At 41.0% G+C, this 22,064-nt stretch overlaps 2 protein-coding genes across 3 annotated transcripts; one reads left to right on the top strand and one right to left on the bottom strand.

Moving 5' to 3' along the window:
- Nucleotides 1–45: 45 nt before the first annotated feature.
- On the bottom strand, nt 46–3,119 carry LOC138609371 (uncharacterized). Its single transcript, XM_069682021.1, has 3 exons — nt 2,990–3,119; nt 1,812–2,358; nt 46–379 (listed from the first exon to the last, which is right to left on the bottom strand). Exons 2-3 carry the CDS (start codon nt 2,345–2,347, stop codon nt 238–240), a joined length of 678 nt encoding a protein of 225 aa, XP_069538122.1. The 5' UTR covers nt 2,348–2,358; nt 2,990–3,119; the 3' UTR covers nt 46–237.
- Nucleotides 3,120–6,627: 3,508 nt separating this feature from the next.
- Nucleotides 6,628–21,281, top strand: pip4p2 (phosphatidylinositol-4,5-bisphosphate 4-phosphatase 2). Of its 2 annotated transcripts, XM_069681408.1 has the most exons (7): nt 6,628–6,853; nt 12,237–12,385; nt 13,702–13,808; nt 13,912–14,035; nt 15,116–15,168; nt 18,042–18,132; nt 19,919–21,281. In XM_069681408.1, the coding sequence occupies exons 1-7, from the start codon at nt 6,748–6,750 to the stop codon at nt 20,060–20,062; spliced, it is 774 nt and encodes a 257-aa protein (XP_069537509.1). In that variant the 5' UTR covers nt 6,628–6,747; the 3' UTR covers nt 20,063–21,281. The 2 variants fall into 2 exon arrangements, with proteins under 2 accessions (XP_069537509.1, XP_069537510.1); XM_069681409.1 differs by lacking the exon at nt 18,042–18,132.
- The last annotated feature ends 783 nt before the right edge of the window (nt 21,282–22,064 follow it).

Below are 22,064 nucleotides of genomic sequence, written 5' to 3'. Positions count from 1 at the left end.
ATGTTTGGAAAAAGGAAAGTATAAGATTGAACAAATCTTCCTGATAATGTGAGGTTTATTTATCTCTGCTGATCCCAGGTTACACGTGTTACTTTTGAAGGTGTTTTGATGATGCATGATGCATATCTACTACAGAGTAGCATAATCCTGAGCATGCATGCATTGGCTACATCGTACAATACATGAATATATAAATACATTTCATATAAGGTAAAAAAAGGAGGCAACATGTCGTCGTCACTGCTGGATGAGTTTGTTGAGTCGAAGCTGCATGTTGAGCAGATTCTTCTCTAAAGTAGACAAATGATCCTCGAGGACGTTGGCCGTGCGCTCTCTGCCCTCGATGGCGTCCCTCGTGTGGGCCAGATTCTCCTTCAAGCTGAGAGGGATGACAAATCACATGTGAGACTTCTTGACACATTTACTCTTATTTTTTACTGTTGAGTACTGACATTGTTCCCTCACATCTAACAGAGAGAAAGCACTGAGTTGCAGTAATTCTCTAAAAGCCGTTTCGTGACAGAGCCGCGTCTCAGCCAGATGTCCCAACAGACGACTGCTGGAAAACACTTGAAATGACTCAGCTGCTTGTTTTGATGGTGTTTCCTCTCCTTGGCTTTGAAGCAGCATTACGTCTGGGTAAACGAGCAAGACTGATCCGGGGTTTCCTGCCTCACTAACAATGATTCAGGGACGATGTGACAGCCAGGCATTCTGCCGTGTTTGTGGATCGGGTTTCATATGATTATAGTATAAACATGTGATACAATGGAAGTTGTGGCTTTTCAACTATAAAGAAACTTTCAAGACAAAACTGGGGAACCAGCTGTTAAGGGATTGCAGGACAATTATTAGTTGGGTAGCGAGGTCGGAAAGAGGAGAAGGTTAGTAATTATTCTCTTTTGCAGAAGGTCGGGCAGTTAAAACATTTTGGGATACCTGGGGAGGGTGATTGACTCATCACAGATTTATTCCTCCCTTCAAACATTTCTCATAATCTTTTGGGTTTTTTTTTACACAAGGATAAAGAGTTCAATCACACTTTTGTTTTAATGCTGCTCTTGGTGGTACAGGTATGAGGAAGGAACATATCTAACAAACCTATTACAATCTTGAAATCTCAGTTTTGTGCTTTTTACAGCTCCTTCAGCCAAAAGCAGCAATTTCCCATGATGACAGTTGCAAGGATCTCGGCTGTGGCTCAGTGGTAGAGTCGGGCGTCTTTCAATCAGAAGGTTGGTGGTTCGATCCCCAGCTTCCTCAGTCTACATGTCTAAGTGTCCTTGGGCTAGAACCCCAAACTGCTCCCAGCAAGTGTGAATGTGATGACTGATTGACAGTTGGGCACTTGGGCCTCTGCCATCAGTGTATGATGGATGGATGAAAGGGTGAATGTGACATAGTGTAAAAGTGCTATGAGTGGTCGGACGACTAGAAAAGCGCTACATAAGTACAGTCCGTTTACTTTAAGTAGCATGCTCGATTGAGGAAATATATTGCAGTACTGAGGTCCATCAACAGCTTCAGACCTGCTGCCTCTGCTCATTTCAATTATTTTTATTGCCTGTAATGAAGTAGATTTAGTAGCTATTTATTCCCATAGAGTTATTTATTTAACAGAGTGACAGTTTTTCAAAAATACTTCCATCAAAGAGAGGGTCTGAATACATTTTAATAACACTGCAGAGGATCCTATTTCTTTTGTCATAGTAAAAGATGAGGAGATTTAACCCCGCCCCCATTCCAATCATTTTCATACAGCCTCTTGGATTATTTCATCAGTTAAATGGTCCATGAACTCAGTTTCTCACCTCGTGAAGACCCCCTGCTCCTTCCCCTCCTTCCTCTTCTCCTCCAGAGATACAAACACCATCTCCATGGTCTGCATAGTTTGAGTCACATTCAGGTGGTCTGAGTGAATCCCCTGGACCTCCTCTCTGGCTTGGTGCTCGTATGAGATCCCTCCGTCCTCCACCCCGCTGGAGGTGGACACGGCCTGCAGGGCAGCCCTGTTCTGCAGAACCAGCAGGCGGGACCGGGCGAACTCCTCGGGCCCTGCTATGTTCTCCCAGCAGATTGCAGAGGACGGTGGGAGCCAGAAGCGCTGTGTGCAGTTCACCGGTTTGTCTGGGGTCTCTGTTACGAAGGGGCTGTCAGCAGGGAAGCTGTGGAGCAGGTGCAGAAGAGATGATCCAGAGCCCCACTCCCAGTCCTGAAGGTCTAGTTCGTCTGACTGTTGTTCAGGGGGAAAAGGAGGAGGAAGCCCTGCTGCTACTGCACCCTTAACCCCCAACAGGAGGGAGCAGCACAGGCAGAGCACCGCCCCGCTTACTGCCCCCTGGAGCATCTCCAAACTGTCTAAAACATGAAGTATGAGGCTTCATTAGACACGTGGAACACACACACACACAGGCACAGCTGTAATGGCCACTTGTTGGCATCATGACAGAGTTTATCTACTAAACATTTTTTCCACAGTGGCCTTTTCCTGTAACAAAGCATTCGTGTTCAGCTCACAAGAAAAAGAAGCCCAGAGACGGCTGGTTTTTCATAATAAAGAAAAACAGAGGCCATAATGAAATATGTGCAAAGACTAGACGGACTATATCGTGCATGTCAAGATTTTATTGTCCAGTTAATTAATAATTTATAACGTAACAATAACAGTGAGACTTTTCACATGTATAACTTATGAACACAGACAACACTTTCTCCATCAAGAACATTATTTTTTTCGGTACAGTTTATCATACATCCGCAAAAGGCTGCACAGTAAAATGTATATTCTATTTTCTATTTAATTTCCGGAAGTTTTCCCCTCTTTTGCTAGCTTTATGGTTTGCTAGCTGTTTAAAGTTAAAAAGTTAACGCACCACCACAGCAAACTCGCACTCTTGTTCAATACAATATATTTGACTCATACAAAAGTATTTTCCCTCTTTACTCCATTACTATTTCACTTTTATCGCGTGTATGTTTTGTGTCTTACCTTGCAAAGAAACTCCAGAGAAGAAGAAGAAGAAGCGGTGTGTGAGGGCTGCGGCGCTGCCTGAAGTCGACGGAAAAAATGACTACAGCCTGTTAAAGGCGATGTGAGTCACTATTTTCTGGGCCGGTAACAACACAGTCAGGAGCAAAGACTTTCCATCTGAGTCTGTGAAGTAATTAAGGGAAAAGGCACCTAAAAGAAAGTAAAATAAACTTGTAGTCTGGCTTGAAATGTGACTGACTTACATGTGCAACAACACATGCACTCTGTTGTTTCTAGTCTTCATAAAAATGTAGTAGAAGTTTGAACTTGCAGCTTTTTCTTCCTCTTACTTCTACAATTAGAGTGAGTCTGTGAATGGAGGAGGAGGTGAGATGGTCCTGGTATTTATGAGCCGTTTTACTATGTACTAACCAGGACCAGCCAGACTTGAATTTATACCCATAATGTGCTTAACATCCTGCAATCATTGAATAGTTCGGTTGAGAGGTCCTGATCGATTCCCACCATCTGTATTTATTTATTTATTTGGTTGTTTTTCTTATGTCCAGGGAATGATGCAGACCCATGCCTACACCCTGACATAAGCACCAAAGAATGGGAGACATTTTGGCACAAACACTTGAGTGTGTTGTAATTCTTGGCCACGAATGGACACGAAGCACACAACCTCAAATATTGTAATATGTTATGTGGGTCTCAAGAAAAATCTGCAAGACATTTTATATCAAAGGACTGTAACATGCTGTTGAATATCACTCTGCAGTTCTGTCCTCACGGACACTCTGGTTCTGCAGCTGGTGGTGGCAGCCAGATGTTGTTTTCAGACCCTGCTGATGATCTTTAAACCATTTCTGGATCAGAAAGTAGAATAAGGGCTGTACGATATTGGAAAAAACTTTGCAATAACTTTTTATTCAGCGATACTTATTGCGATTTTTAAAAATATAATAATTTCCATATAAACAATTAACAATCATACATGTTACAATTTGGGACATGTGGGTCTATTTTCTTGACGTGACGAGGCACCTCACGACCTACGACCTACCTACGTGACAGGCTTGGGTTTTGCTAGACTAAGACTAATATATTTATATAATGTTACACCTATGGTTTGCCAACAGTCAGTCTCATTTACTGGCTTAGTTCTAAAAGAATGTGAAGACAGAGGTAGGCCTATATTGACTGCAGATGCTAGCATGCTAGCTTACATGGAAAGTGGATGGGTTAAGGCTATCCCTCTGAATTGGTAAACTTTGACCACAAAATGTATGACCTTTTACAACCGAGCCCGGTGTGTTGCTCATGTCTATAACAGGATGACAGTATAAGATTTCAAAATGGAAAACTTAACATCTTAGTTATTTAAAAAAACAAAACAATTTTATCTGTTTGTTCAGGGTGTAACAAAGTGCACATTAATATTTGAATGTCCTGTTAACAATATATGTAGTTATTTGTAGCTAGAACTAGAACTTTAAACAATTCCACTCTCATGATAAAGGCCTACAGTTTGTAGATTAGGTTGTAGATTACAGGGCACATGCACAGAGTAGTAGTGCAAAGCCTAATTTAAAAGTGACATACTGCACCATCCACACGAAGGCGTCAGGAGTCATTTAAAAAAAATGCCTTTCATTACGCTATTGCAGCTTTTTTTAATGAACTTACATGCCCAGCTTTAAACACTTAAGTCATAAAGGAATGCCAAAGTTATACATTGAGGGTTGACTAGAAGTAGTATTAAGGCTAATAATCATACTTTTCGGACCTATGGCAAGCAATGGGCACTTCTGTCGAGATGTTGTCCTCCTGGCCCATTCTTAGATGGTGTTAGAATAGAAAAAAACACCCATACAGCTATTACAGTTTAAAGTCCCAAAACAGCAGTAAATACAATGAAAAAAGACCAAAACAATAATTGCTTTATTAGCATTGGCAAAATGTATTCCTGCCAGCGGAAACATTCATATGCCATCCTTTGTTACAAAAATATAGATATTTTATATGCCCATACCTTCGAGTTACCACAGTATGCGTTACATTTCCCTATCATTGTGAAAATGTTGCAGTCCTTACAGCTGTAATCACACGATGGTCTCTCGGTTGTGTAGTTCATGTTTTCCCATAATAAGTGTCACTTCACAGCTGGAGATTAGTCATACATGGGAGGATTGATGGCTTCAGTCAGAAGATTATGTCCCTGAGGGCCAGCAGCAACAACAGGCATCAACTGTTCTGGAAGGCTCGCTTGAAGCTCTGCATGGTCACGGGTTGCCTCAATGTGTCTGTAGTGACAAATGAGGAGAGTCAGTCCTGTGTGTCTGGGGAGGGAGAGAGCCGCCATGGGAGGTACAGGAGATGACTAGGGACTTTGAAGCCTGGGTCCTGAATGTTGCTGCAGGATATTGCCATTTTTTGCCAAGCAACTGCTCTCTGTCCACCCTGGCCAGAGCTCTACAAGACACAGAGCAATAGAAAGGACGGTGAATATACGAGCCTAAAGACATAATTATCATGTTATATCAGTTTGGGGAAAGTATTTGTAATATTAAAGTAAACTTTTTAAACTATTTCTAAACTATTTCTTCATCATTCATTTGCAGCATTATAAAGTGACCTCCCTCAATGAGTGTGTCACACATCCTGTTCACATTTATGGGTTATGCTCTTCAAGGCTGCCAAATTTCTCTGAGAAGTTATGAAGTAAATTAATCAGATGAAAGCTAGTTAATGTTGGCTGTCTGCAAAAACAAGCTGCTGCAACAGATTGTATATCATCTGTGGTGTCATATATATTATTCATGAGACATAGTTTTGACACACACTGATTCTACACACTGTTGGAAATTAGATTAGAGGCGTAGATAATGGATTGATAAAGACTGATTTATTAAGTGGATGGATTAATTAAGATAACGAAGAGCTAGCACGAAGTGTGTAAGGCAATATTGTTGTGTTAGCTGATAGCTGCCTTTTGTAGTAAGATGAAACTAGCTAACTTACACAATGCCCGTTGGCGAACGTACGTCCGCACGTACGTTATCCACGCGCTTATCCTCGCGTACAAAATGAGAGTGATATGTTATAACTGTGAGTGTTAAAAAAAAATTAATGAAATGACAACGCTCTTGTGTACCACCAGGTGAGGCTCGCGTACCACCAGTATGACACACACCACTGTTAGGGAATCACTCATCCACAGTACATGCAATGGACTGCACAGGCCTCAGTGTTCTTATGGTGACATCTCGTGGTGAATACTGGCAATAGCTGCTTTAATTATTTACCACTCTGCTCCTCCATCAACAAAAACATTGAAATCTATCTGCGCTTTTTTAAAATCTAAGCAGGGATGTTTATAGGGGCTAGTATTTAATAAAGTATAGGCGAACATTTTTATATTCTTATGCACTATATTTGATTTTCAGTTAATAAACTTATGGACATATTTTTTTTTTTTTTACATAAAATTCCATCACATATTATACAGTATATTCGGGCGGTATGAAGCTCCATGTGCCCAGTTACAGAGCTGTGCCCATGCCCCGGGTCATGTCATTGAGGGGCGGGGATCACCACGGAGCTCCTCCCCCTCCGGGCTGCCGTCACCGGGGCTGCTGGACCGGAGCAACTCGGCACCAAACAACCAGCCGCCGGCTGCTGCTGCTGCTCCTCCTCTGTGCTGAGAAAAGACCCGGTGCAGTGAGGAGCCTCCCCGCCGCCTCTGCCCGTCATTTCTCACCGTGAACGACATGGCCTCCGACGGCATGGACGAGCGATCTCCGCTGCTGTCGGGCCCCAACTCCGAGAATGTGACCCCCACTGCTCCCCCGTACCTGCAGGATCCGAGCCCCCGAGGTAAACACACAGTCCGCATGCAGAGCCGCCTGCATGCTGAATCATTTTAGGGCGTATCGAGTTTGTGCGTAAATAAAGCTGCAGCAAGGCAAGGCAAAGCAAAGGCAAGGGCAGTGAATCGGCGGCTGAGAGAAAGGTGGAGCCTGCTCTGTGAGAACTGGAGCAGTGGGTTAGAGAAGAGGGGCCTACAATAACAGCAAGCTCTGTTTTTACTGCAGAAATGCTTACATCACGACTCGCCGGGGCCTGTAGTGTTTTGGGTTTTCACCAAAATAAAGATGATACCAATCGTGATGTGGCACTTTGAGGCTTCACTGGATGATGTGGGCTTTTATTTTGTTGATTGACGAGGGGAAGATGACCCACTGCAGATGGAGGCACCCTTTTGTTCCATCTGAAAATCGACAAAAAGCCCAGATGTGTCATTTAAGGGGATGGACCCAAACTAATATCTTTAATAATATGATCTAAATATGATCTTAATATCATAAGTGATGAAAGGTGTCATTTTGCTCATTTACATGACTGTAAACAAATATGTGGCCTTGATCTTGAAATCTAGCATGTTATAAACGGCACAAAACATTTGCAGTAAGATAACACAGTGTCCACGTTTTGCTCAGTAAACAGCAGAATGTAGGTTACAGAACCATGATGCATGCAGGGCTGAGTGACCCAGGCTATTACAGCTCATAAATCGTCTGTCTGCTCAGTGTAGAAGCCGCTGTCAGGACTGTGCCTTTGCACTGAATACAGTCACATCAAATCCTTCATATTTCTTGCAGAAGATCAAAAGCAAAGATATCATGTTATTTCTGTCTGCAGGAGGCTTTAAATGTGAAAAGATCTGTCTTATTGTTCCTAGAAAAACGTCCAGATGTCAAAGGATGATGTTTGCTTCTATGTGTTGTTTAAGAAGTCAAATTCAACAGCCAAATCTGAAGGACATGTTGCCTTAGCTGCTCTCGAAGTTTCCTCTGATTACACATTTTTGTTATTGAAAAGGAAACATTTCTTTGCCTCACAGGACATCACTGGTTGTTCTGCTGCAAAATGAATGGATTCATTGACTGTGTAATACTCTGTTAGGAGCAGTTCAGGACAAGGGGCTAATGAAAAATGGAAAAAATGAACATTTTGTTTGTTTGGAAGCCGTCTAATCTTTCAATATTCATATTTCCCCACCAGATTAATCCTAAAGACTTTAATGCTGGACTGTAATAACCAGTAAACCGCCAACTTGTTAGGTTATGGCCCAGAAATCCTAAATGAATGAAGTATATTTCACGGCCTAGTTTGTCCGCCCTCCCTCTCCGCTGTCTGGATTACATCTAATTCTCAATTTCTTGGGTTTTTTTTGGGGTGCAATACTCTGTCAGCTCATTAATAAAATGGATTATTTAAAGTCAAATACCATAACTGATATGTTCTCCTAGAAAACAAAGACCGCCATGGTGCTTTGACTTATAATCTGCTGTATTTAGCAGTGAAAGTGTGAGAGTGACTGCAAAATCTGCTGTGTGGATTTCCTGAATGTTTTTACAGCCTAAAACAAATACGACTCCTGTACCTGATATGTCCACAATCTTTATTCAGGAGTAACAGGTACCAATTCTCTGTTTGATGTGTTTTCCTCGAGTGCTCGCAGTGTGGTGGTGCCCGTGGGGAGGGGCGGAGACCAACGACCTTGGCTGCATCTCAGTGGATAGATGTGTTAGCTGTGCCTGATTTGTCACCACCTGCCTGATGTTTTTGTGCGTGAATGGCAGAAAAACATGTCTGCAACCAAAGCCTGCGATGGTGTTTTAATCTTGGCAGTGATAGATTAATTCTTCAGTTTTACTTACATTCACATGCAGGGCTTTACTGACGGTTAAAACACACATTTTATAACAGAGATGGAACATTTATTCCCAGGAAAGTGCTACTTAGCCATGTTTGCTAGCCTTGTGTAGTCAAAATCTATGTTTTTCTTTAACCTAATGCACCACTGTTGTGCATTAATAGTTAAAAACACATGAATGAGCCACACTGTTCCTTTATAAAGACAACATGACATGAGTCATCTGTCCTGCTGCAGTGTGCTGCTCATTGTAGGACAGTGACACATCATTTTGTACAGGAAAATACAGGTGAATGTCGACATGATAAAATAAATTGTTTTTACCATGAAAATAATGATATCAAAAAGAGCAATTGCACAACATCACACAAAAAACTCATACTCATCATGTAGTAGCTGATCTGGCCACGAGACAAGAGGCGAAAGGTGACTATCATTGGTCAACCTGTCAGATGTTTGCGTCATAGTTACAAGCAACCATAAGCATCTAAATAATCATCATGCTTTTTTTATTATCGTTCAGCCCCACATTGGAGTACCAACTGTGTATTAATCCGCGGTCAAAAGTAGTCCCAAATATATACACAACTTCTAATGCTCTCTAGAAACTGCAGTGCCCAGTCGTTTAAGGAACCCTTTTTTAATGTCATTAGTCCAAACAAATTTGCCACACACAGTACAGAGATGGACTAATTCATCTGTACCTTTTAAACAATAAAAAAAACACCCGCCTGGTCCTTTAACCTTTCAAAAAAAACTGTGATGTCATGCCAGACGGGCTAAAGGAAGCAGATTAAAAACAGAAATCATCCCTGAGCAGCTTGTGTCTGCACACCAGCTTCCCACAAGCCACAAACCCCACTCAGTCATCCGGTCAGTGAAGGCACCAGGACGTGCTGGTGGCCTGTATGTTGTCGTTGCTGTCGCCGGTTGTAGTGGAGCGTCGTCTCGTCTTTCCTCTGGCTCCGAGGACAGTGACAGTGGAAACCTATAGCTGCTGTATATATAGTTTCACACATGCATAAGGACAGAGTGTGTGCACAGAAACAGGCCTCTGCTGAGAGAGAGCCCTGGTGGTCGATCACTGAAAGAAGTGCTGACTGCGTTTGGATTGAAGCGTTTTACTTTAAACTCTTATTAAAAATGTATGCTTTAAGAAGAGAGGCCTCTCAGTGTGACACTTTGGATTACACACACTCCAAGAGAATGTTTTTCTGCTCACAGTAGGAGTGTCCAGTCTTTGGCCATGTTCTTGCACATGGGTTGTCCCATCTGTCCCCGTGGTGTCGACTGCTCGAGCCCCTGAATCTCGCAGCCAAACTCGTTTAACTGTTGACACTTCCTATTATCTCATTCAGAGAGAGACAAGAAGGTCACTTATCAGATTAGATGCCTTGTTTGTGGTTGTCAAATAGACCAGGATCAAGACCAAGACGATCCGATACTGTACCGGCCATTTGTTGTTAAAATATCAATTAACCTCTTGATCATTTTGTCTTCGGTTGAATAATTGTAGATGTAAGAGACTGGTTTGTGTTTTGTCCATTAAAGAGTCCAAAATCCAAAGATGTTCAGTTGCTATCATGGCGTACAAAGAGAAGCAGCAGCGCTTCACACCAGAGAAGCTAAACTTGGTGACTTTTTGGGGCCTTTCTGTGAGTTTTTGCAGATTAATTTCCTGTGGAGTTCTGTGAAATCCTTTCACTTTATGTGTCCCACCTGTGCCAGAGTTACATGTCTTTGCTTCTAAATTAAATACAATAATTAGAATACATAATTAGATACAATAAAGATATAATGTTTGAGGGTATTTACTATGTAGAAAAACATGTTCTCCAGCCATTGCTGGACATGAGAATTTACTTCCAGGAGTAAATAACAATAACAAATGAATGCTTTTATTTTGGAAAAGGGTTTCACTCTGGTTTAATGTGGGTTTAAGATTGGTGCCACATTGTTACACATCGGGGTGGGACAAGATATTGATACAGCAATATATCGTCGTCCTGACTCGAGCAATAGAATTACTGATAGGCTGGTGCCGAACATCATATTTAAATTTACAAATATAACCTGTTTAAACAAATTTCCCTGCGATTTTGACTCATTGCAGAGGTGCTTATGACATGAATCCAAAGTCAAAGTCCTAATTTGTTTTTATAGTTGTTCTATAGTTCTCTAAATGTAATTTGTGCACATTGTTTCATCTCAGTTTGAGTCTGTGAAACTGACACCAAATTTTAGTGAATAAATACATTAATTCTGCACTTTACCTTTTAAGGGGCATTTTGTATTCTTCAGTTAATCAGATATCCTGATGTAGGCTATCAGAATATGATTGTCAATAAATCAATTATCACAGAATCGCAGTATTGTGATATTATCGTTAGCGTGGGCCACGTGTATCGTATCGTACCGTATCGTGAGTTACCCTGTGATTCCCACCCTTAATCACACAGTACATAAAGTATGATTGATGCTACAGTTATAGTAAAGGTGGCGGCTGGTGCCAGTCTATGGATTAAGTGTATTAAAACTCATGGAATGTAGACTAATTACACAAGGTTATCATGGGATTAAACAGAGCTGCAGAGGTCATATACGGTTTCTCTGGTGAGTCCACAAAGTTCTGTCAGACATTAAGAGAAACTATTCAGCTCTTTAAAGATTTGATACGGTAGATGACACTTATTTATTGAACTTAAAACACTTCATCAATTCCCTTTTTTGCTGTATTTAAACCAAAATAGTTTGGTGCTATTTGGCTTCCTTAGCAGAGACTTTTAATTTACCTGCACGTTCAAGTGATGCACCCACTAAAGAGGCCTATAAATTGTTATTTTGCGAGTAGGAGGGACATGCAACAGCATTTTTATATCTGCTAATGTAAACGCTTTTGTTCCTTAACATGTGTCTTTAAACTGGCGTTACTGTTGGATATTAAGTTTTCCTCGTATTGATCCACAAATTGTATTGCATATCACCTACAAATGTATCTTAGCTCTTACGTTATTTCACATGAATAAGTGAAATGCCTCTGCCTATAATCAGAAGGCTGGCTCATTTGTTCCGTGTTGTCTTTGTTGACTCAGCTTGGCACTGAGGGGGTTTCTACAGCATCACTTCGGTATCTAAAAGAGCCCATTGTTCATTTCTTTAACATACAGAGTGGTGCCTGGCCCCTGACAAAGAGAAAAGAGTCACATGTTGAGCCATCAGAGTCGTACAAGGGCTGTCATGGGTTTGCATACAGTATGTGCAGTGGAGCCTCCAGACCACCTTACACTATATAATGATTGCTGAGGAAGTCCTTAAATAAGTCTTCCTAGACGTATGAGTTCTAAGTCATGTTAGACAACAGCTCTATTGTTTAACTGTGAGGGTTTTTAGGCATGCATTACACCCAAACCTCTGCCCCTCCAGCAGACCTCTTCAAACACATCACATACCACAGGTCCACGTGTGTTCATGAACTGTTTCTACATGCATGCGATTAACAGCTGGCCGTGTTTCATGTGCTCTACCCTCCTCTTCTCAAAGCCGAACTACCTCCTCCTTACACAGCCATCGCCAGCCCCGACGCCGGCGGTGTGCCCGTCATCAACTGCCGCGTCTGCCAGTCGCTCATCAACCTGGATGGAAAGCTGCATCAGCACGTGGTCAAGTGCACTGTCTGCAACGAAGCTACAGTAAGTGGTCGTGGCTTGATGGTGTGTGTTGACATCACAGAGTCGTAACTGTTCAACTGTCAAGTTGAGTAACAACATTAAATCTTCTTTTTTATCTGAGCTGCTCATCACTGCTCTCCTTTCGTCTTTTATTACAATCAGTTTAACCTTCATCTGTCCGGCGATCTAATCACACGTGCACACGGCAGCTACAGCCAGCTGAGTGCTCCAATCTGTCGTATTGTGCAGCGTCCTTTGGTTTGATTTAAAGAGAAAAGATGGCTTAGACGTCCACCTTTAGAGCCTTTCCAGATGTTCATGTAAACATCAGTCACACTGATCAGTCAGTGCAGTGATAAGTGCTCTGTATAAGGGACTGTGTCTGTGAGTGCAGGCAGCAAGGAGAAGGATGGCTGTCATCACAAACACTCACACTGATATTGGTAATATAACAGAGTCGTATGATGTTACATAAAACTGAATCCAAAACAGTGCACAGTTGATCGTGTTTGGCCTTCAGATGTTGCAGCTCATTTCAGCTCAGGTTCGTAAAATGTAGTAAACATAAACCTGGTGGCATCCTGTCATAAACATTTATCAAAACATATATACATCCATGGACGTCACGGTGGCAGCAGGCTAAGCAAGTCAAGACATCCCTCTACCTAGCAGCATTTTGTAGCTCCTCCTGGGGGATCACGAGGCGTTCTCACACCAGGTGGGACATATAATCCCTCTAGTGGGCTCTGGGTCTGCCCCGAACTTATGAAATACAGACTGTATGTAACACATACTATATGGGACATACAGCTTCTGTCATTGGCCAGAACATTGTATGTAGACACAGACAGTAGAAATTGCTGCATACAGGGGCTTTAAAACGTCTCTGTAATGACAAATACAGCATGAAAGATGACAACATTGACTCATATGTGTTTTTCCTCCCTGATATCGATCCGATACTTAGACTTCGGTATTGGCCGATACTGAGTAACCCTCCAATACAGTGTGATTACAAAAATATACACTGATTTCTTCAACATTACTATCTCTGCTAGCAACACACTGTTGATCGTCAATTTTGTGGGACCTAATAAATCATGGTATTAGATCGCTGCATTGACTGGTGCACTCGCAATACTCGATACAACATTATTGTGGGCCAATACCAATACTGGAATCAATATCGGGACTACTCAAAATGTATGTCATAGATTAAAGGCAAAGCTATTGATTTTGCAGGGTACTTTTTATCACCCTCCACTGTTTTCGGCTTGGGTTTTGGCCTCTGTATCTAGCTGTTTCCACTGAGCTGATTTTTATATTTTGCCTTCCAGCCCATCAAGAATCCCCCGACAGGGAAGAAATACGTGCGGTGTCCCTGTAACTGCCTGCTCATCTGTAAAGACACGTCCAGGAGGATAGGATGTCCTCGACCAAACTGGTAGGTGGCAGACAGTCGAGTTGTTTACTTCTTTTCCAAAGCCCAATATGAGGCTCTGCATCTACTTAGCATCTCTCGTCTTTATCTTTTTTACCTCCGACAGCAGACGCATCATCAACCTGAGCCCGGTGATGGTGATCCCCGAGGAGCAACCCGCCCAGCCGGCTCTGCCCATCCAACCTGAGGGGATGAGAGTGGTCTGCGGTCACTGTGGCAACACCTTCCTAGTATGTTAACCTACCAAAAAAACAACAATCTAACCTTTCACGAGTTGTTCATGCAGAATTGTGTTTGCTGTGCTGTTGTTGGTACATGCATATTAATAATCTGCAGCGTAGTGTTGAATATTTATCAGTTGAAATAGGGGATTTTCTCCTGTATTATAGAACAGTTGCACAGTTGTTCTGAATTGTAAAGCTTGTTGTGCTGTATATCAGGATAGACTTTATTAATGTTAGTCCTAAGCACACATGAGAGCTTATTAGATGTTCTTGTATTTTTGTGGAAATAAAACCTCCATTCAGTTTTAGATTCTGACTAAACGTGTGTAACGGCTGGCATTAGCTGCACTTTCCTTTTAAAACGAATATTTTTGAGATATGACATGTTACTTTAAAGGAGCTTTAAAGCTGCCAGGAAGAAGGTGCAGAACTTGAGGTATTGAGTCAGTATGACGCTGACATTTAATGTCCTCTTAACATGTGCACATTGTCGCTTGCGGCGTCTGTAGGGGAGTGAGGACGCCAGGTCAGCCCAGCCAATGTCTGGCGTTCCCAGCGATGGCTCCCCGCCACCAGAACAACAGGTTGAGGAAGCTGGTGACACTGGCGGACCAATTAACAACAGCCTAACCTGCTCCTGTTCAACCTGAGGCCTTATTTACATGGGTGATAATGTGACTCTGAGCACATCTGGCTATAAAGAGAGGGGGCGTGATATTCAAGTGAAATGTTTCATACCCCCTCAGGTGTCAAAAGTCACATCACAAACTTGTGTAAATATGACCTGAAAATAAATATTTCACTGTTTTTGTTTTTTTACATCAGAACCTTTAATGAAACGATTGTGTGTTTACAATCCTAACTAATCTATCATGAATCATTTTTGACGCTAATTTTGCCCCTTTTCTCCAATATAAACACAATGTATAGTAGTGGAATTACAAGTGTGCAAATATCATATGTGATCATGTCCAGTCATTCCCTGTAGGTCCTGTGTTGATTTCCCTAAACAGTACAGAAGGATCATAGTGTGTTGTTACATGTCTGTGTGTCCATGATGTAACTTCCTCTTCTGTTTTCTTACAGTGGATGGAGCTGCGGTTTAACACGCTAGCCAAGTGCCCCCACTGCAAAAAAATGTGAGTCCATCAAACTTCTATTTAAGTGATTCACTTTTTACTGTCACTTGTGGTCAGTCACAGTTTGCGTTTTAAATGACTGCTTTGAAATTACAATTTTATCTGTTGTTTATTTTCAGTCTAAGTCACAACAACTAAGTCAAAACATGTTATTTAATGAGCCAGACACTGCTCTTTTTTCATGTGGTGTTCCCCAGGGATCAATCTTGGGACTCATTTTATTCTCAATATAACTGCTGCCATAAGGGCAAATAATCAGTATTTTTATCAACATCCCCGATCATTTCTACGCAGACGACATCCAGTTGTATCTTTGACTAGGTTAGACTGTTTTCATTTCATGTAAGCCATTTATTGCCATTTAATTTCTGTTTGACATTTTAGCCTGGTTTAAAATGTTGAAGTGAATTGCATCATAGTAATAATGTCGCTTTTTACACTTGCTATTATTTTATTTTTATTTTGTATTTTTTAACCTGTGCCCTTTTTCCACATATTTGGGGGTCTTAATTACCAGTAGGTTTCATAAGTTTTGGAATTGCTAAAACAATCCTTGTGGCCAAATGCACCTGATTAAAGTATTTCTGCTAAAAGTTCATTGATTTTGCAACTGAGATTTGCTCAGATTATTCGTCCAAATGTTTGACAATCTACACAACGCTCTAACTTCTCTCTCCAACTTCAACTAACGTCTCCACCTTTTACCTTCAAGTCTAGAGTGAGACTACTCCTTGAACCTAAATTCTGTTCATGTTATGTTTAATTGGGATGTAAGGTATATATGATTTGCAGGAAATGTGCTTAAACATATGAAATCAGTGGTGTGGTCTTCAAAGGCCTGAAACTTATAGTGAACACACAACAGTGTGTGGCAGTTTTTTGGCCGTTAACATCAACATTTCATTAACTGCTGTCTTGACAGTAGTTGGAGCAGGAAAAATGTAAATTAGGGCAGTTTGATGAAAGAAAAGTAATCTTTACAACCTGTCAAATTAAAAGCCATTATCTTGCTCTTACTGGGGCATTAATTTGCTGCACAACAGTAAGCAGAATGTTTTTAAACACCGACTTCATGTTGAAAAAAAATCGACTTTCCACATTGGCATTGGCTCTCAGCCATGCAGGTTTGTTAGCCCTAAATACTCTGACTTTTACCTCTCTGGCTCTTGTTTTGGTAGAAGTTGCAAAGTGCTTACTTTATGGATCATTTCATTGTAATCAGTCGCTAAGCTTTAAAAGGTCTGGACTTTGTAGTTCTTGGAAGGAGAAGGCAGTTGGGGGGATGGGGGGGTCGTGGATGGAGGCTAATCCAGCAGGTGACAGGAATTAGAGCCTGGCCTCAGTAAAGGTAAAAGAGGAGCCACAGAGTTCAGGGTTGGTGGGAGGGCATCGAAAAGGATGAGTCTGAAAGTGATACTATGGACAGTATCTACATCAGCCAGGCAGTGATGTTAAGATGTCTCTGATCTCTGCCTTTCCCTTTACTCCTGTGTCTGTCTCCATCTTTGTCTGTGTCTGTCCCTCTTTGCCAATCTTGTATTTTGATTATATCTTTGTATCTGTAGCCATGTCTCTTCTGTATGTGTTTTTATCTCTGTTTACACCTTTCAATCGAGGTAGCAGTTATTTATTTAGACATCAAAGTTCCTGACCCGTCTGCTCTCATAAAACACCACATATACTGCTGCAGTGTTTGAAGATACAGTGGGATGGTGTCTGCGTAGAAATGATAGGACATTGTGCTAAAACTACAGATAATCTGTCGTTGTGGCAGCATTTATACGGAGAATAAGATGGGTCCCAAGATTGATCCCTGGGGAACACCATATGAAAAAAGAGCAGTGTCTGACACAAAGTCCAAAGTCCTGACTCTCTGGGTCTGTCTCTATCTTTTTCCAACTTGTTTCTGCTATTTATCTCTTTCTTTCATATTTTTCTCTTAGGCCTGTATCTGCCAACAAACTCTCTTTCTCACTTGTAACAGACGTCAAAACAGGGACAGTCACAGTAATGATATCACCTTGATGCAATGAAAAACCAATAACTATAGTAGCACTTTCTCAGAGGTAGCCAATTCAAAGGCAAATAACCTGTATTGTAAGTGTTGTATTACGTCTGTTTCCCCAGTCAGACGAATTAACCCTAGTTTGCCTGATTAATTCTGGTTTTGCGAGCAATGTCAGCAGACCTCGGCCAGCTTTTATCTTTCAAAAAAAGCAGATCTTCTCCATATATGGCAACAGGTCAAATGAAGGAGTCGGTCAGGTGGTACAAATGTAAAAAAGTGAGTCAAACAGAGATGAAATGTGAAAGCAGGACACGGTTTAAGAAGTAGTAGCAGAAGGTAAGAAATCAGGTGATCAGGCCCCCCAGGCCACCTGAATACCAGCGATTCCTGAAGAAAGCTTGAGTCCCGTCACATGAGAGGCATGTGAGAGCAGCGAGGGGGATGAGAGTGAAATAATAGCGGGGGAAAAAACAGATTCCAGTCTGGTGCTTACGGGCGGTCAAGTTGGGCGTGTTTTTCGGGGTCTGAGAGTGTTGGGAGCTGCTCATGTGACCGGCCTCCTGTGCTTTCATGTGTTACATAAAATGAGGGAAGAGGGATTTTTTTGGCGAGTGGGAACAGTGGGAAAAACTGTGGGAAAAAAGAAAGCATTAAGTCTTCATGCAAAATATTTCAACCTGTCGAATTAGTCTCAAAATCTTAAACTCATTATTAAGAAAATGTTAGTTGCATTCCTGCTCATTCCTCATTCCTACCCTAACCATTGAGTTCACATACAGAAGATTGAGATGTTGTTTCTCGAACCATCTTTCACTTTCTCTTTGCACGCTCACTTATCACTTCTCTTCTCGACCTCTCTCTGCAGATCCTCTGTTGGCAGTGCGCTCCCCAGGAGACGCTGTTGTGCTTATGTAACTATAGGAATGATCTGCATTTTCATCGGAGTGGGTTTAACAGTAAGTTCTGTCTTTGTCTCGTTTGTATTATATTTAGAAAGTATCTTATTAAGTTAAGATTTAAAGATATCCCACTTCTCAAATAAAAAGTTACAATGAGCTTCACGATGAAAGAATTTCTCAGGAAATATCAAACAGGCTTGTGTGTAACAAAAAAAGCAACAAAATAGATTTGACAATAGAGAATTTAAATTAAAAAAAAGTTTCAATAAAGGATTATCGTATCTTATTTCAGAAGAAGCGAGGTGAAATAAGTCATCTTGGAGTCTACTGACATGCTAGCACCGTGCTGTACTTAAGCACAAGAGTGCCTTTAGCTGAATGCTAATACTAGCATGACAACATGTTCACTATGACAGTGTTTACATGTTGATGCTTAGCAGGTATAATTATAACCATGCTCCTTGTGTTAGTGTAGCCGAGTGTCCTGGGTTCGTCTAGCTGTTTACTTACTAATAATTAATTAAAAAAAATAAACGGGACGACAGTCAACAGTGAGCGCTTCCCTTTTTAATGATCTCCCCCGCTTCAAAAACAACAGTAGAAGAAGAACAATTGTATCACGGCCTACGGCAACACAGAGGGACACAGTGCCTTATATCTTCTCAAATATGCAACAGTCCATTACATTAGTTTAGCATGATAGCATGGTTACATTGACTAATTAGCACTAATCACAAAGGGCAGTTGAGGATTATGGGTATTGTTACAGTTTTGCTGGTATTTGGTCAAGAACCAATTGATTTTTTTGACCTGATAATGGTGCTGGATAAAAGTCAGGAGATCAAAGATTTTATAGTTCAACTTTAGGGAGGCATAGATAAATGTGTCAACCAAAAGTTCAACAGTTGTTCCCTGAAAGTTAACTTGATGCAAACCAACTTTTTGTCTCTTTTATGTTTTTTAAGGGCCCACATTAGCTCTGAAACAGGCCCCAGATGCTTAAAGCCTCCTCTGGAGGAGCTTTTGCAAACACATCGTCATGAGTGCTTAATCTCACAATTCATCAAATTCATTTTGTCAAGTTAAGCCACTGGACTGTTCCATAAACAAAAACAACCACTATTGTTGTTTTTCACAGTATATCCGAGTCACGTCTGACTTGGTAAAATAATATTAGCGTCATAATCACTTCTTAATGATTTCTTGGGATTATAGTTCTTATTTTAAAGCTTGGGAAAGCAACTTTGAAAATAAACCCAGCAAGAGTAAGCTACATTTTGAAATCTAGAAATTTCAGAGCAGCTCCCCGAAGCACATGAACGAGCTCTGCCTTACTTACGGTGCAGGTTGAGTCTAAAAGAGCTGTGATGATCTTATATGACCGAATCACAGCCGTGCTGATGTTCAGTAGAACAGAACGACCTTGAGTGTGATATTGTTTTTATACAACAGTTCTACAAGCAACATTTGGCTGAGGCAGAGTGACACACAAGGTTAAAAGTATCAGTGCTGTTATACTCTATATCAGCACTCATAGAATTCCTCTTGTCCAATCAGATTACTTGGTCAAAACTAACTGTTGTGGAAATCAATATCATCATCAACTTTATAAACTACCTCTGTCTGTGGCATTCTTGTGCAACATGCTAGCTTTAGCACTCAAGCCATCCAGTCATTTCATTTGGTCTGACTGAAGTTCGATGATGATCGATGGACGGCCGCAGACACTGGAATCTTTTTCCTTTTTTATCAGAGCATTAAATTGATCTATTACTGTCAGGTTGTGTTGAAAAATGTAACAAAGTCTTAATCCACCTCCGTTGCCTCTCCTCTGCGTTAATAGGTTGGCACTCGGAGCTTTGCCGCTCGTTACAACGCCACCTATGTCTCCTGGGCGTTGGCCTACCTGCTGGGCCTCATCTGTCTGATACGAGCCTGCTACTGGGGGGCGATCAAAGTCAGCTACCCCGAGAACAGCTTCTCCTAGAGCGAGCTCGGCGTGGCGCGGCTGGAAGAACAGACCCCCACTTTAAGTTGTTTCATCGTGTTTAGACTTCCATCCGGTCATGTTCAGCGGAGTGGAGCGCCTGCAGTGTGTAATATGTGTGGAGAGATGTATGTTTTTGTGAGGGGGTGTGTGTCGGAGATGCATCTTGTTTGTGTTTGTGTCTGTTCTTACAGAGTTATACCTGCTGAACAAACCTACTGTGTGTCAATCAGTCCTCCGTGCAGTCCACATCGACTCAAATCCTGCCCTGGTTTTGCAAAAATCCTGATTTTCTTTGATGAATGCCAAAATTAGCTGATTTAAAAATAGTTTAGCAAATTGGTTGGATTTGGTCTTTATGGGCTATTTAGTTTGTTTTCTTTCAGCAACTTGACTTTTTTTTGACCAAACCAAAATGAGACGACCTCCTAAGATTAATTTGCCCATTGCACTACGATTATATGCAATTGTATTAGTTTGTTTGCTGCTAGTTTATCTCCAGCCACAGAACGCTGCATATCCATACTGTAATGTAACCTTGCCTGTGTACACTGACATAGTATTGCTATATGATTTTAATCTCCAAATGATCAATTTTTTAAAGAAATCCTCCTTAAATACCCACGTGTGCCAACTTTGCTGCCCAGTATTAGTCCAGTAGAGCATCAGATCAACAGGAGCTTGTTTTTTTTTTTTTTTATCAAAGTGTTAATTTTTTTGTGCCACGCAGCTTTTAACTCACAACAGCAATAACCCTTTTATTTAAACCTCCACGTGTTCCTCGCTGCGTTTTCTTCGCCTCCTCACTGACGGAAAATGACAACATGTTTGCATGTTTATGTTCTGTCATCGAGCTGATGATTTTCCTGTTTCAGAGAGGTAGCTGAAGCGTATGATGCACCTGTCTCTGCTCCTTCTGCCTGTGAGTTAGAATGTAAACCCTCCTCCTCCTCCTGTTGCTTATCTTACTGCTCTCTGACCTCCGGTGAACTCTGTGCTAGCTAGCTAGATCGCTATAGGCTAACTCAGCATCCCGTCTCTTGACCACTCTGCAATCTTCTAACCTTGTTTTGAATGTGATGACGATGATGATGATGATGTTGAGGATGATGATTAAGGAGAAAATATATAAAAAGCAACTTTGTAAATAGTTCAAATTCAGTACTTGGAAACCTGTAATGAGAGTTGGGAGGAGAGGAGAGTTGTTGGTCTTTTTAAATGATAATTTATCAATAAAAAGCAAAAACTTTCCGTGTTGTTCTCTTTCCTTATTGGCTGGATGTTTGTAACTTTGAAAGACAAATAAGGTTTAAACAAAGAAACATGCTTTAAATATAAAAACAATCTTTATTCAACAACTTACAGTCGATCAATGTTTCCTCTGGCGTGTCCCGGTCACGAAACATTCACCTTCCCGTTTCGCGCCTATCCTAGCTTACCTGCTGCTTTAGGCTACACGTGACCCGGTGCAAAACTACTGATTCTATCAAAATAAAAGCCTCAATACATACTCAAATATAATAATAGCACAAATGATACCAAACGTATTCCTATATCTTCCTTAAATGAGTAAACAAATAAATAAATGACTGAATGTAAAATAATCACCTTATGTGGATAGCTCCAACAGATGCTACTACTTTAGATACTTATTATCCCTAATATTATCTTATTTACTTTACTATATTAATCTTACATATATAGCTGCTTTTCCAAATGCATTACAGATAATAATTTAATGAAAAACACAATGATTTTTGTAACCTATGGTAAATTACTATACATTTTTCTACCCAATAGAAAAATAAAGCATCCAAGCTGGACCAGCTGCAACATCAACATGCTGCCACAACATACTTATGTGTAGCTAGTAAATAGTATAAGACTCTGAACGGGTACGTTTTCTAATAAGTACTTTAATTTTTTGCCCTTGACGTTTTAACATATTTTGAAAGCACACTGTAAGTTCCTGTTTAATTTTGAATAAAGGGCCTAATTTCTT

This window comes from Semicossyphus pulcher, unplaced genomic scaffold, assembly GCF_022749685.1.
Source record: "Semicossyphus pulcher isolate SPU_LCO1_2020_fin unplaced genomic scaffold, fSemPul1.0.p SCAF_5, whole genome shotgun sequence".
Classification (NCBI taxonomy): domain Eukaryota; kingdom Metazoa; phylum Chordata; class Actinopteri; order Labriformes; family Labridae; genus Semicossyphus; species Semicossyphus pulcher.
The sequence above is the reverse complement of the archived record's forward strand: the minus strand, read 5'-3'. Positions and strand labels throughout refer to the sequence as shown.